General features: G+C 39.7%; 1 protein-coding gene across 2 annotated transcripts in view; it reads right to left on the reverse strand.

Annotated features, from left to right (window-relative positions):
- col2a1b (collagen, type II, alpha 1b) overlaps positions 1–12,002 on the reverse strand; it is a 45,012-nt gene that overhangs the window by 9,013 nt on the left and 23,997 nt on the right. For both annotated transcript variants that reach the window (XM_038696415.1, XM_038696414.1), the window contains 17 exons: positions 10,824–10,877; positions 9,522–9,620; positions 9,084–9,137; positions 8,483–8,536; positions 8,034–8,087; positions 7,855–7,908; positions 7,201–7,245; positions 7,012–7,110; positions 5,125–5,232; positions 4,968–5,021; positions 4,709–4,762; positions 4,469–4,522; positions 4,215–4,268; positions 2,094–2,201; positions 1,735–1,788; positions 1,609–1,662; positions 1,261–1,422 (listed from right to left, as the gene is read on the reverse strand). In XM_038696415.1, coding sequence (XP_038552343.1) covers positions 1,261–1,422; positions 1,609–1,662; positions 1,735–1,788; positions 2,094–2,201; positions 4,215–4,268; positions 4,469–4,522; positions 4,709–4,762; positions 4,968–5,021; positions 5,125–5,232; positions 7,012–7,110; positions 7,201–7,245; positions 7,855–7,908; positions 8,034–8,087; positions 8,483–8,536; positions 9,084–9,137; positions 9,522–9,620; positions 10,824–10,877 — 1,215 coding nt within the window. The remainder of the gene's footprint in view (positions 1–1,260; positions 1,423–1,608; positions 1,663–1,734; positions 1,789–2,093; positions 2,202–4,214; positions 4,269–4,468; positions 4,523–4,708; positions 4,763–4,967; positions 5,022–5,124; positions 5,233–7,011; positions 7,111–7,200; positions 7,246–7,854; positions 7,909–8,033; positions 8,088–8,482; positions 8,537–9,083; positions 9,138–9,521; positions 9,621–10,823; positions 10,878–12,002) is intronic.

Below are 12,002 nucleotides of genomic sequence, written 5' to 3' on the forward strand. Positions count from 1 at the left end.
GCTAACATCACAATAGCAGCATGTCTTGGTGAACTACAAAGTAAGCTGAATGTCAGTGGGCATTTAAAGTTACCTGACACACAAATCATGGCTGGAATTGCCAGGTTAGTGTTACCTGGCAGGGTGTGAGGCACTTTGGCCTGTTTGTTTCCCATTTACAGAGCTGTCTTTTTCATATCCAAATGTTTTTTTCTAGCCAATAGTACACAGTACACAGAACACACAGCTAACAGACCATGAGAAGCTATTTTCTGAATTTGACAAAAAGACATGTATTGGATTAGAATCGCATACCCCACCTTTAGGTCGCCAAATGTTATTGTTGTTATTGACTGCAAAGCTGGCCATCTTTATCGTTGTGTTATAGCAAGTTTTATTTGTGCTTTGTTCTTTCATTTCTGTTTCTTCACTTGATTTATGATTTATGTCATTTGCAGCAACACAGATCAACACTGATCTCTCCATCACCTCTCTGGTCTACTTCATCCACACCACCATGCTCCAGTCTACCACATGTCCCGAAGTGCAAAAGCTCCCTTAACCGAGGCGCACAGTAAACACTTGACTCTAAGCGACAGCTGAGACACACCATTCAGCTGACAAGGACTTTGATGCAAGATGTCATATAAGTAATCTATAGGTGGGAAGGGTCTCAATACAGCAGCTATCTTCATGTCTGAGTGTACAATCATCTGTGATATGTCATTATCTTGACAGGACTCATTGCCATGTATGATGGGTGGGTGGGTGGGTGGGTGTGTGTGTGTGTGTGTGTGTGGGTGTGTGTGTGTGTGTGTGTGTGTGTGTGTAGCGCTGAGTGCAGGCAAGGTAAAAGCCTGGGGTCCTTTCATCAATCTGTCACTGGGCTTGTGCTGCCCTGTGCTGTCATATGTCTACTATTACGGTCAGTGATGGACACTGACAGCTCTGTGTAATAATGGAGAGTGTGCTCGACGGCTGTCCATTACTGATGAAATTGGCTCTTGGGCTGACTAAGCTACCTAAAAGTTGACAGAAATGTAGAAAACAAACACATTTAATCATTTTCTTTTCTTTGTACTGGACACTTCACCTTGACAGTGTTCAAGGAGATGTTGCAGTCTGAACAGAAAGAGAAACTGGCTAAATATGTTGGAGCTGGAGGCATTGGGGTGGTATTTCAAGCGTCACAAGGTCAAGAAGTTACATATTATGTAAAAACCCAGAAATGCCTTGAGCGTTATATATGGAGGAATGTGATCTAATGTATGACAAACTCACAGGGGGGCCATCCTCTCCAGGATCTCCCTTCTCTCCAGGAGCTCCAGCTGGACCACGGAGTCCAGCATCACCCTGTCTGCCTGGGGGACCACCATCTCCCCTCACACCCTTTGGTCCATCTTTACCAGCAGGGCCAGCAGGACCAGCAGGTCCAGGATTACCCTAGAACATATGAATAGGATGGCATTAGATACATGAAATGATATTACATTGTAACAATTCTATTATGTACAAGCACTCGTATACAAGTACACATATCCTTTTTATATGACAAGATCAGTATCCTATATGTATTTATCTATTGTAAGGTTATGGACTCAGTGTAGGTGGGTGGAGTTGTGAAATTACATTGGGACCAGGGGGTCCAACTCGGCCAGCAGCTCCAGGGAAACCAGTGGCACCCTGAAAGAGAAAGATTTAGTTAGACAAAGGCAAAATAAAATGACTTGAAAGTGATATCAAAAGGTCACTTACAGGAGGTCCCTGAGCACCACGAGCACCTTTAGGTCCAGAAACACCTGTAGGACCCTGGAACAGAAACAATACTGTACATTACTGTCTGACATGTATTATATATTTTATAAATGACAATATAAACTCATAAACACTTTCAGTTGCTTTTAAATGTTGTTCGAACTTGTTTGTGCACAGAAAATATGTTTCTCTTCTTCTCTCAAAGACTGTCTCAATCACTGTCCATCTAGTTGCAGTATAATGTTTTTGATTATTAAAAAGAAAACGTCATTAGACTGCAAATATCCAAGATTTTGTTAGAACCCCTCATTATTTAGGACTGAGGCAAAGTTGAGCAAGTATGTAAAAAAGACACCCACTGCAGGTCCAGGAGCTCCAGAGGGTCCTTGGGGTCCAGGGGCACCAGCATCACCCTTCTGTCCAGGTTCTCCCTGCTCTCCCTTGGTACCAGGCTGACCGTCAGCACCCTAAGGGAAAAAGACACAGACAGTTGAATGAATTAAATATATGTCAGCCATTATATATTTATAAATGAGTGATTTAAAGTGTAGGATGATGTTTCTTCAATCCCAAAAATAAATTAGCTTGATCCCCTTAAAATGCATTGTTAAAGGAGGACTCCACCAATTTTATACATAAATTGTATGATGTTGTTACATAAACGTTAACGTTTATACGTTACAAACCAGAGGCTGGAGCAGTTACCAGGCAAGGAGAGTGAGTTGCATTATGAGATGATGGCTGGATCCCACATATCCCAAAATGGTTTAGGAGCTTGATCTATACTAAGGACTAAAATTCAGGATATCTTATCCTCTGCTGCTTTTTCAGTTTTTTTTTTATGTGTGTCCTCCTGCCTCCTAACTTTGTGAAAGGGCCATACTAAATTGCTGGAGTAGACCTTTAAGATGGAGAATGCATATGTAAATGTATACTTTTAATCACAATCAAATCAGTACCCAATAACAAGCCAAGACCCATCTACTCTGAAGATTTGAACTCTCAGATATAAACAAATATGGAGCAATGCTCAATTTAATACATTAAGGGTTTTGCTCAAAACTCCATACTTGATCTGTTATGACCAGTAGCTTTTGTTGGCTAGTGTTATGATTATTATGAGACAGTTCACTGACTTTATGACTCTTCTCCACTATTGCTACTGTAATCGCCACTTGTGGCCACAGTGGCAGATAGACTTGCTTTAATGTAGCGGCAAGTGCTTACTTGCTCTTACTATAGATGATATGAACTTAAAAACTGTAGTAGGAAATGAGTTTTCTTTCACCTTTCTTCTTCATTTCATGATTTTTCTTTTACACAAAAACATGAGATTGCTTTGACTGCAATTAAAAGTCTAGAGATGTGAACCCGCATTTCAAAAATATTTAATAATAACTGCTGATGTTTTATGTGGCATCCATGTCTCTATTCAGCCTGTGTAGTTATACGCTGTGATGTTAAGCTGTGATGTTACAGTCTGTAAGACATGAACCAAAAATGCTTTAGACACATTGTAGTGTTATTCATTCTGGCGCAAATTCAATAATTAATCATAGTGAAACCTAGAGGGACAAAAAGTATGATAAATTGTGTTGTCATAAAACTATTGATGAAAATCCTTTTGGAAGGGATGCAGCTTATTAAAAACATTTATGATGTCTGCCTAGAGTCTTTGGGAGGAACTAAATGGATGAGTGATACGAAGACTTCCGACTGTCTCCACATTAATTTCTCTCCACAGAATAATACACTGAGGAGACAACACATATGTCAAGATATGGAGGCCTAAAACAGCGGTAAAGACAATTAGATATCCAAGTGTTTCCAGATAGTAGTAATAAAAAGGAGATTTGCAATAAGGAAAGCTGTATCAGGTTGATGTCTGTCATCTCTTAGCTCATGACTCTCTTTGATGAAAGAAAAAAAAAATAAATTTAAGCTAGTGTCTCATTTTCCAGGTAACAAAACAGATGGTGAGGTTTTTATCTAGAGAATAAATAACCACATTCTGACTGCAACTCATTTTGATTATAATCAAGGTATACTGTGCTTTAATCCAATAATTAGACATTTAATTAAATGTTTTCTGTTCAACACTGGAGGAGATACAAATGGCTATGATTAATATTTTACTTATTTAAAATAATTTAAGTAATTTTGTGTTTCCAGTTTTTGCAACTTTTTGTATGTCTAAGTAAATGTGTTTTTGACTGGATTTGCACCACATACTGTATACTGAGTGTTATTTAGCCATGTTTAAATAAGCCAAGCTGCTGTTTTTATGCTGTTACTTCTTTACTGTCCTACACATAGTTTCACTTAAGATCACAAAAGGTGAGGTGGTTGACGATTTATGCCATATTTATTTGATTTATAATGAATTATTTGTAAAATGACTAGACCTAGAACAAGACTTCGGTGCCACGGACTACAAGTCCTGACCTAAGAGCTCCCCAGTGTTGTTATTTGTTACTTACAGGGGGTCCAGCAAATCCAGCAGGCCCAGGAGGTCCAGTCTCACCCCTGTCACCCTGAAAGAGGAAGGAAGAGAGGCAACACAAACTCAGAGGTTAGTTCAGGCTGCAGTGCTGCTGACTGAAAGTGAGAAAAATTGATGATCTGTTAAAAATCAAAGAGCTTCCAAACACCAACTTCAACATACACAGCTCCTATTTTATACCCATCATCTTTAATCTTCATGAATTGGTTCTGCTTAAACTGTGACACTTACAGGCGCACCGCGGGTACCAGGAGCTCCAGAAGGACCAGCAGGACCTGATTCACCCTATAAGAAAACACAGTAACGTCAGCAACACACACTGAGTCATGCAGAGTGGGTTCAGTTGGATATGCCCCAATAATTTAAAACAATGCACAAAATGATAATAGAAATGACCAGACAATCAGACAGCATATTACAGTGATAACTTGCCAATAATTATATAATAATTTTAACAGATTTAACACTCACCTTCTCGCCGTTGGGACCACTAGGACCAGGAGGACCAATGGGACCTGTCAGACCCTGTGACAGTAAATAGCAAAATAATGTTAAGTTCTGGAAAAGTTTGAACTGCCATGAAAATGAACATTTTGTCTCATGCCTGAAAAAATGAACGTGCCCACTTTTTTTAAGATTGAAAGGATTGAACATTTGTGATGCAATACATAAGTAGAGCTTCTGCCACAATTCTCATCCATGAAAAACAAAATGACTGACAATCACTCACTCTAGCTCCGTCTTTGCCAGAAGCACCCTCAGGTCCTTTCTCCCCAATGTCACCCTATGGGAATAAAAATATACATTTACAAGTCAGTCACCTGACATGAAATTCTACATATTATGTGAATGAATATTCTTGTCATTAACACTTTGTTCTGGCTTACTCTGTCTCCTTTGGGTCCAGGAATGCCAGCAGCTCCTCTCTCTCCAGGCATACCCTGCAGGCCGGGGGGTCCCTGAGCTCCGGGGCCACCAGCAGGTCCAATGGCTCCCTGTTGTGGAGCAGAAATAAATGAAGAGGGTATTATTCAGAGACAGCATTGGGGTTGAGAAACAGACAAAAAAAGCTACTTCAGGGTCATAGTATACTGAATAACTGTTTATAAGCACCTGCTGCAGAAGTGTGAAGGTGCCATATTCTCTGTTGAAACAAAGCAGTTCTCAACAACAGCCAAAACTTTTGTGAGTATGTGCTGTTGTCAAAACTTCGTGTTTATTTATACATGTGTCAGAAACACAAAAGTGAAGCTGTCACAGACTGAGAAGACATCTACTTATTTAACAAAAGCGACCCACGCTCATCTTTGTCTAGACAAGCTCTGTTCAAGGTTATCAGAGGATTAAAAGAAAGAAAGGGACTGTAACACTGCAAAAACCCAATGACTTCAATATTACTTGCCTGGCACAAGCTGTTCACTTGCTGGATTTGAACTTTTACAATCTTTGCTTTCCTTTTGATTGCAGGTCCACCTTTAATTTGGTATTTTAAGCAGAAATGGGAGTTTTATCATAACAAAATGTCATTACACATCTAAAAGCCAAGATAAGGGAGGCTTTGATTTTTATTTTAAATCAGGCCCACTCCTGGTCAAAAGTTGTTGGGCTTATCAGCAGTTCTTTCTATCGCAGCCTCAGACTGGCGATCAGATGCACAAACACCAACTCTGCTGCCTATCTGCTACCATTAAGCTGTAACCACAGGGCTCACACAGCCTCCATGCTGGCTCTGAATACATTCAAGCTGTACTTTAACCGAAGCGGGCAGACAGAGGCTGCAATCTATTTCTTGCGACAAATCGCTCTCAGTGAATCTTTCTGAGTCTGCCCATCCCTCCTCCATCACCATCACAGTCATGTCAGCGCTATAATCCTCATCCCCTCTATCCGCTCCTGTCTGACCTTAAGGGAAGAAAACCTATGAACTGGGATTAAAATCTGACCAGATAACAAACCCAAAGTAAGAATTGCATCCCTCTACTCTGGTTTTAAAGAGAGATGGGAGGGCCATGCAACAAAAGGTCCCCCTGGCTATAATCAGTTCAAAGATCCCTAGGCCAGTGGTTTCCCAACTTAGCCCGCTAAAACAAAGCAATGTCTGCATGTCACACATTGCGGATGTTCACCAGTCGCGACCTATTCAACGTAAGAGCGGTTCTTGCTTAATTTGAATAATTTATTGCTTCCTGAAAAAGTAAAGGTTTCGAGTAGACTAATTCACAAGAAAAAAAAGCTAAACGTTAAGTCTGAAAAAATAAGCTTTTCCACTCCTGTTAATCATATTGTGACTCCTCATATTTATCCCTCTGTGGGGATCCTGAACTCTAGGATGTACCGCTGCCACCAGGGCAATCCAAAATTAATACACTTTTATAAATATAACAAATCTACCCTCAGGAAAACTGAGCAGATGTGTTATTTCATACAAACAAATGCCACACAGACAAACATTAGACTGCCATCTACTAACTAAATTGATCACGAGGCCAGATGCGTCAGGATCTGGGAGGCTTACCACCTCCAATAAACAATGTGTGGGGGAAAACACTGGATGTAGTCAACACAACACAGCTCAACTCACAAACACCTGAGGTGATTATTATTTAATCACATGCTCATGAATATTTTGCTGCTGCCGTATGTGATAAGAACGTATCAGAAAACTGGCTGTAGTACTGCAGACTTTGCCAGTGGTGTGAATACACTTCAGGCAATGATGTTAATTCATTTGAAAATCTGTCTCTTCTTGGTTTTAGACCAAATGTTAAACTCACCTTGGGTCCGTCAGTTCCAGGAGTTCCAGGCAGACCTCGGGGTCCCTGCAGACCTTGAGAGCCGGCAGCTCCTCTCTCTCCGGGGAAACCGCGCTCTCCCTGGTGACAGTGACACAGTGAAAATCAGCAGCATGTCTGACAATCAGCCAGTCAAACAGTGGCGAAGTGAAATACAGGCCGTAAACTTACTCTGGGTCCAGTAGCACCGGCAGCTCCAGCCTCTCCAGGAACTCCCTGAAAAGACACGCAGGATCAGTATATGACAACTCAATCCATGTGTGTCTGAAAAGAGGAACTTCTGCAACTAGTACTACCACTACTGATAGATTTAGTCTAGATTGGATTACAGCCAAGCTAACTCAATATTTACAGGATGTATTAAGTGTAAAAACCTGAATTAAAGAGAACTGGTCAACAACATCTTAATGCAACACTTTTCCACTCACAGTGATACAGAAATAAAGGATATTTAATAGCAAGATGCTTTTACAGTACAAAACAACATTGTAGGAAGGGTTAGAGTTTGTTGTTTAATTTATTTTAGGACAGAAATCTGGAATAAAATGTTCAGCATCACTGAACTGGTGGGGTAAGGAACAATTTAATTTATATTTATTTAAACTTTATTTATACAGGGTAATTTGGCTGAGCATTACAGCAAAGCCCTGTTAACAGTTTTGTGGAAAATGTCTAATGCTGGGAGAAAAGGGACAGCATTAACCTTATGACTTGGGCACAGGCTGTTTTCGGATTTCTTCGACAGAACAATGCTAGTATTTCCGTTCACTTTATGTGACTTGATAAGATGATGTGCTATATTTTGCCAAAAAAACGTGCACTCACCTGGTCTCCAGGCTTGCCTCCCTCACCAGGGGGGCCAGGAGGTCCAGGTAGACCCTGAGCACAGGAGAGAAAACAAAAAAGATGTAAGCAAAAACAGACACATCAGAAATGATTTAAAAAATCAGCACATGTTGGTTTACATAATATTTATGAAAGTCTTTTTGAACAGACAAACTCACCTGGAAACCTGAGGGACCAGGCTGTCCTTGCTCTCCTCTCTCTCCAGCAGGGCCCTAAACAGGTAATTCATAATCACAATCAGCTTCTGGCCTAAACTAAATACCAGCAATTTCACATCTGACTTTGATGTTTTAGATAGAGAACATTTTGCGAAAATTTCCATTTATGTATCTCTGACATCAATAAACAACAGAGGGATAATTTCAGGTCAAACAGGCTTTTATTTTGTTTAGCGCAAAACAAGATGAAAGTCTGTGAGTCAGTGACGCCATCTTACAATGTCCAGCCATTTGCGTCAAGGACTTTTTTTTTCAGACAGAGCTATCGTTGAGGCAGTCTGGGAAATAGAGATACTGAAGGTTGCTTCTAAGTACACACTGAGAAAAGGGGAAGATAATATCAGTGTTGAAGCTATATGGAGTGGTATGGGGGAGATAGAGATACGTACGGCGGGGCCGGGGGGTCCAGCAGCGCCGGTTTCTCCATCTTTGCCGGGCAGACCCTGAGGAGTGGAAGGAATAGAGAGGAGGATGGAGGGGGGAGAAGCAGGAACGGGTGGACAATTGGATAGATATCAACAGTTAAGCCAGAGGTGATGTTATTAACTAGATAGACATCTGATAGCTATAATTGAGCTTTTCAACTCAACTCATGTGGAAGCTGAACTACAGAAATAACAGCAGATCAATGGTGAAGCATAGCAACCCCAAGAGAATACAAAACAAGCTACAGAAAAAAGGTTAAATGTGATTTGATTTTTAATTTACTGATTTAATTTCAACCATAAAATAATCATAAACATTCAGAGACTGAAAACAGCAGCTACTTCATAAATAGTACTTCCTTTCTATTGTATATTACAAAACAGCCATTTTTAAATGTTAGATACTTAATTAATCCCTGATTTATATGAATATGTATATTTTGAAATTAGTGTGGCAAAAAGATCTTCCGTGCATGCAAGTATAGGATGTCTAACTTTAAAATGTCAGCTAAACAATTTTTGTGTTTTGAAATTACACTGAACCATTTGGATGAGTGAGACTTACTCTCAGACCAGGAGCTCCACCCAGTCCTTTCTCACCAGACTTGCCAGGCTCACCCTAATCACAACAGACAAACAAACAAAATGCAGCGATTAGTCACAGCGCCACGGCTGATTTTCTTGGCCCTACATCTATTTTGAGAGTAGAGAGGTTGCATGCAATGGTGCACATCAAATGGCATGAAATTGTTCAGCAGGTGGTGTTCAACGTGTGAAGTTTCTATTCTGGATCCAGGGACTTATTTTTAGAGAGGAAAAATAAAAAAATAAAAACAAAAGACAACAAAAAAAGTTCTATTGGCCCAAAATACATTATGTTGAAACAAGTGAACATTCCTAAATAGACAACACCTTTAGCTTGGTTACACAGGGACATCTGAACTTTTGTATATAATTATAATACTATAGTTATAATACTATAATTATATATTATTATACTTACAGTTGCTCCCTTGGGTCCGGGGAATCCCATGACACCAGGCTGTCCACGGGCTCCCTGTGGGCCGGGGGGTCCTGGGCGACCGTCCTCACCAGGAGCTCCCTAGTCAGGTCAAGTCAAGTATAATATATTTATGAAGCACATTTAAAAACTAAAACTGTTGACCAAAATGCTTTACAGAGAATTTAATAATCCAATTAGATAATCTGGGCGATCCTGTATACAGTATAAGCAATCATGTATTCATTGTAACATTTGTGAAACAGTAGTGAGGGGTAAACTATTCTAACATCTGGGGCCAGAAATGGAAAATGCTAAATTGCACAAGGATTATGACTGGGAATGTCACATGGAAAGGGGTAATTGCTGAGGATCTAGTCAGAATTGGAGTGGCGTCTAGCAGAGAAAAGTCCACAATATGCAACAGTTACTCAATTTGTTGAAATTTTCATTGCTCCTAAATACAAAAATAAATAAACCGATTAGCGGTAAACTATGAAATCCAGGAAGCAAAGAAATAAATACAGATCAAGTAATTCCTCAATCATAATCAGTCTGACAATATGCCAGTCCCCAGTCAGTCAAAACATGAAACAACTGCTTAATCCGTCAGTAATGCTTCAATGAAACATCCTCCATAAATAGCAAATGTGTTTTATGTTTAAAAAATGTGAGCATAATGACAACATAGCCAACATAAAAACATGAGAATACATAAAATATGTGAAAACGTGTAATTATAGTGCAGCACTACTTTTCATATAAATGTATTTGCGTTTTGAGGTTGTGTGGGTTGCACTGTATGAAGCACTGTATGATGTATGAATGGCAACAAGATGAGCCAATCCGCTGAAAATAATTCAGTTTATGGAGATTTCTGTGAAGAGTTTCAGTGTTAGACACTTTTACAAGTTCTCTTCAGTTAAGGAATGAATTAAACAATGGAAGATTTATTGTGAAAAACAAGCTAACTTAGGTCAGAAACTGCCAGTGCTCTGAACTGAATGTGAATGTTGAAGCAAGCTAAGGTGTGTGAAACTTTGTCACTCTAAAAAGCCCTTTTGAAACACCACTGAGCCTGGTGGACAATGGGTGGAAAATATCGTGCAATTCAATTTGATTAAAAACACTTTTCACGAGAGCACATTTTGTAAAATTGCAAGTCTCTCCCTGCTTGTTCCACATGCTATGTCAAAAAAACACACACACAAGCCTGTCATGCTGGGCGAGGAAACGCTGCGTGATTTTTTATATTGATTGACAAAGACATAACAATCGCATTACAAAAGTAAAACATGCACTTACAGAAGGTCCAACTTTGCCTTGAGGACCCGCATCACCAGCGCGTCCAGTCAGACCCTGTGAGAGAAGAAATATAGCCAAAATCCAGATGAGTCATCAGAAATCTCTACGCGAGAATGGTGCGAAACTGAATTTCCACTTCTGATTTGCCCTGTGTGCAACAAGCGATTGTTCCTATTGATGAAAATGAGAACATTTCACAGGTAACTGATATTAGTGGACTCGTTTCACTACAGGTACTACAGGTACTGTAGTACTAGGCCTACACTCCTTGTATAAACAGCTGTATAATGTAGCTGTAGTCAAGTCGCAGGGTTATTATCTTATATTCTTAGCTTGGGAATGCCACCTATTTTAAACATCAAAGTCTGTTTAAGTCTAGGGGATCACTACTGTATATGTGAAAAAAGTTTTAATAAGCCTTTTGAGGTTCCAGAGGGAGCTGCGCAAAGTCTGATAAACGGATGTCATGTTGATGTCAGTTAGGTCTGAAGACTTCAGTTTAGAAAATGAAATAAATCTGGAGGTGTGGAGTTAGAAACCAGACCTCTGTAGCCAGCTGCTCATCTCTGCTTGGGGCTAGCAGCTCAAGGCTAGATCAGCTGCTACTAACACACCTGAATATCCCACTGTTGGCAATCAAGTTACATTATGAGTAATGTAGGCACCAGGTATGACAAGGATGAAGAATGCGTGGAATAAAAAACACGATATCTCTTGTTCTTTTGAGCCTCCCAACTTTATGAAAGTGGAATACCAAATCACTGGAGCAACCCTTTAAGTGTTCCTTTCTGAGTTGAAAACATTATATTATTTCATAAGCTACATTAAACATTTAAAAACCCATTGGATGATCTAAAAATGTATTGTCATAAAGCAGAAGATTGGGCTGTTTTTCTTGAATCAGCTTTGAACTCATGTAAAATGGACTTTTTGGAGATACTTGGTTTTCACAGGACAAGCAAATTAGGACCACCCCATATCTTCAGCTAGATATTAATTTGTTTAGTTCTACTATTTTATCCTCAATTACAACATACAATCTTCTCAAGAATGCACAAGATCTGACATTGTATGTCAGGTCGGCTGAGTCAGTGAACTTTAAGAAGTCCCTTCTTAAAACATACTTTTATAGGAGAGCCTTTCCCGATCTTATTTGACTTTATTTTATCCCTTTTATTT

Source organism: Micropterus salmoides, unplaced genomic scaffold (assembly GCF_014851395.1).
Source record: "Micropterus salmoides isolate LMB-PRFRI ecotype aquatic unplaced genomic scaffold, ASM1485139v1 Ms_hic_scaffold_4, whole genome shotgun sequence".
NCBI lineage: Eukaryota > Metazoa > Chordata > Actinopteri > Centrarchiformes > Centrarchidae > Micropterus > Micropterus salmoides.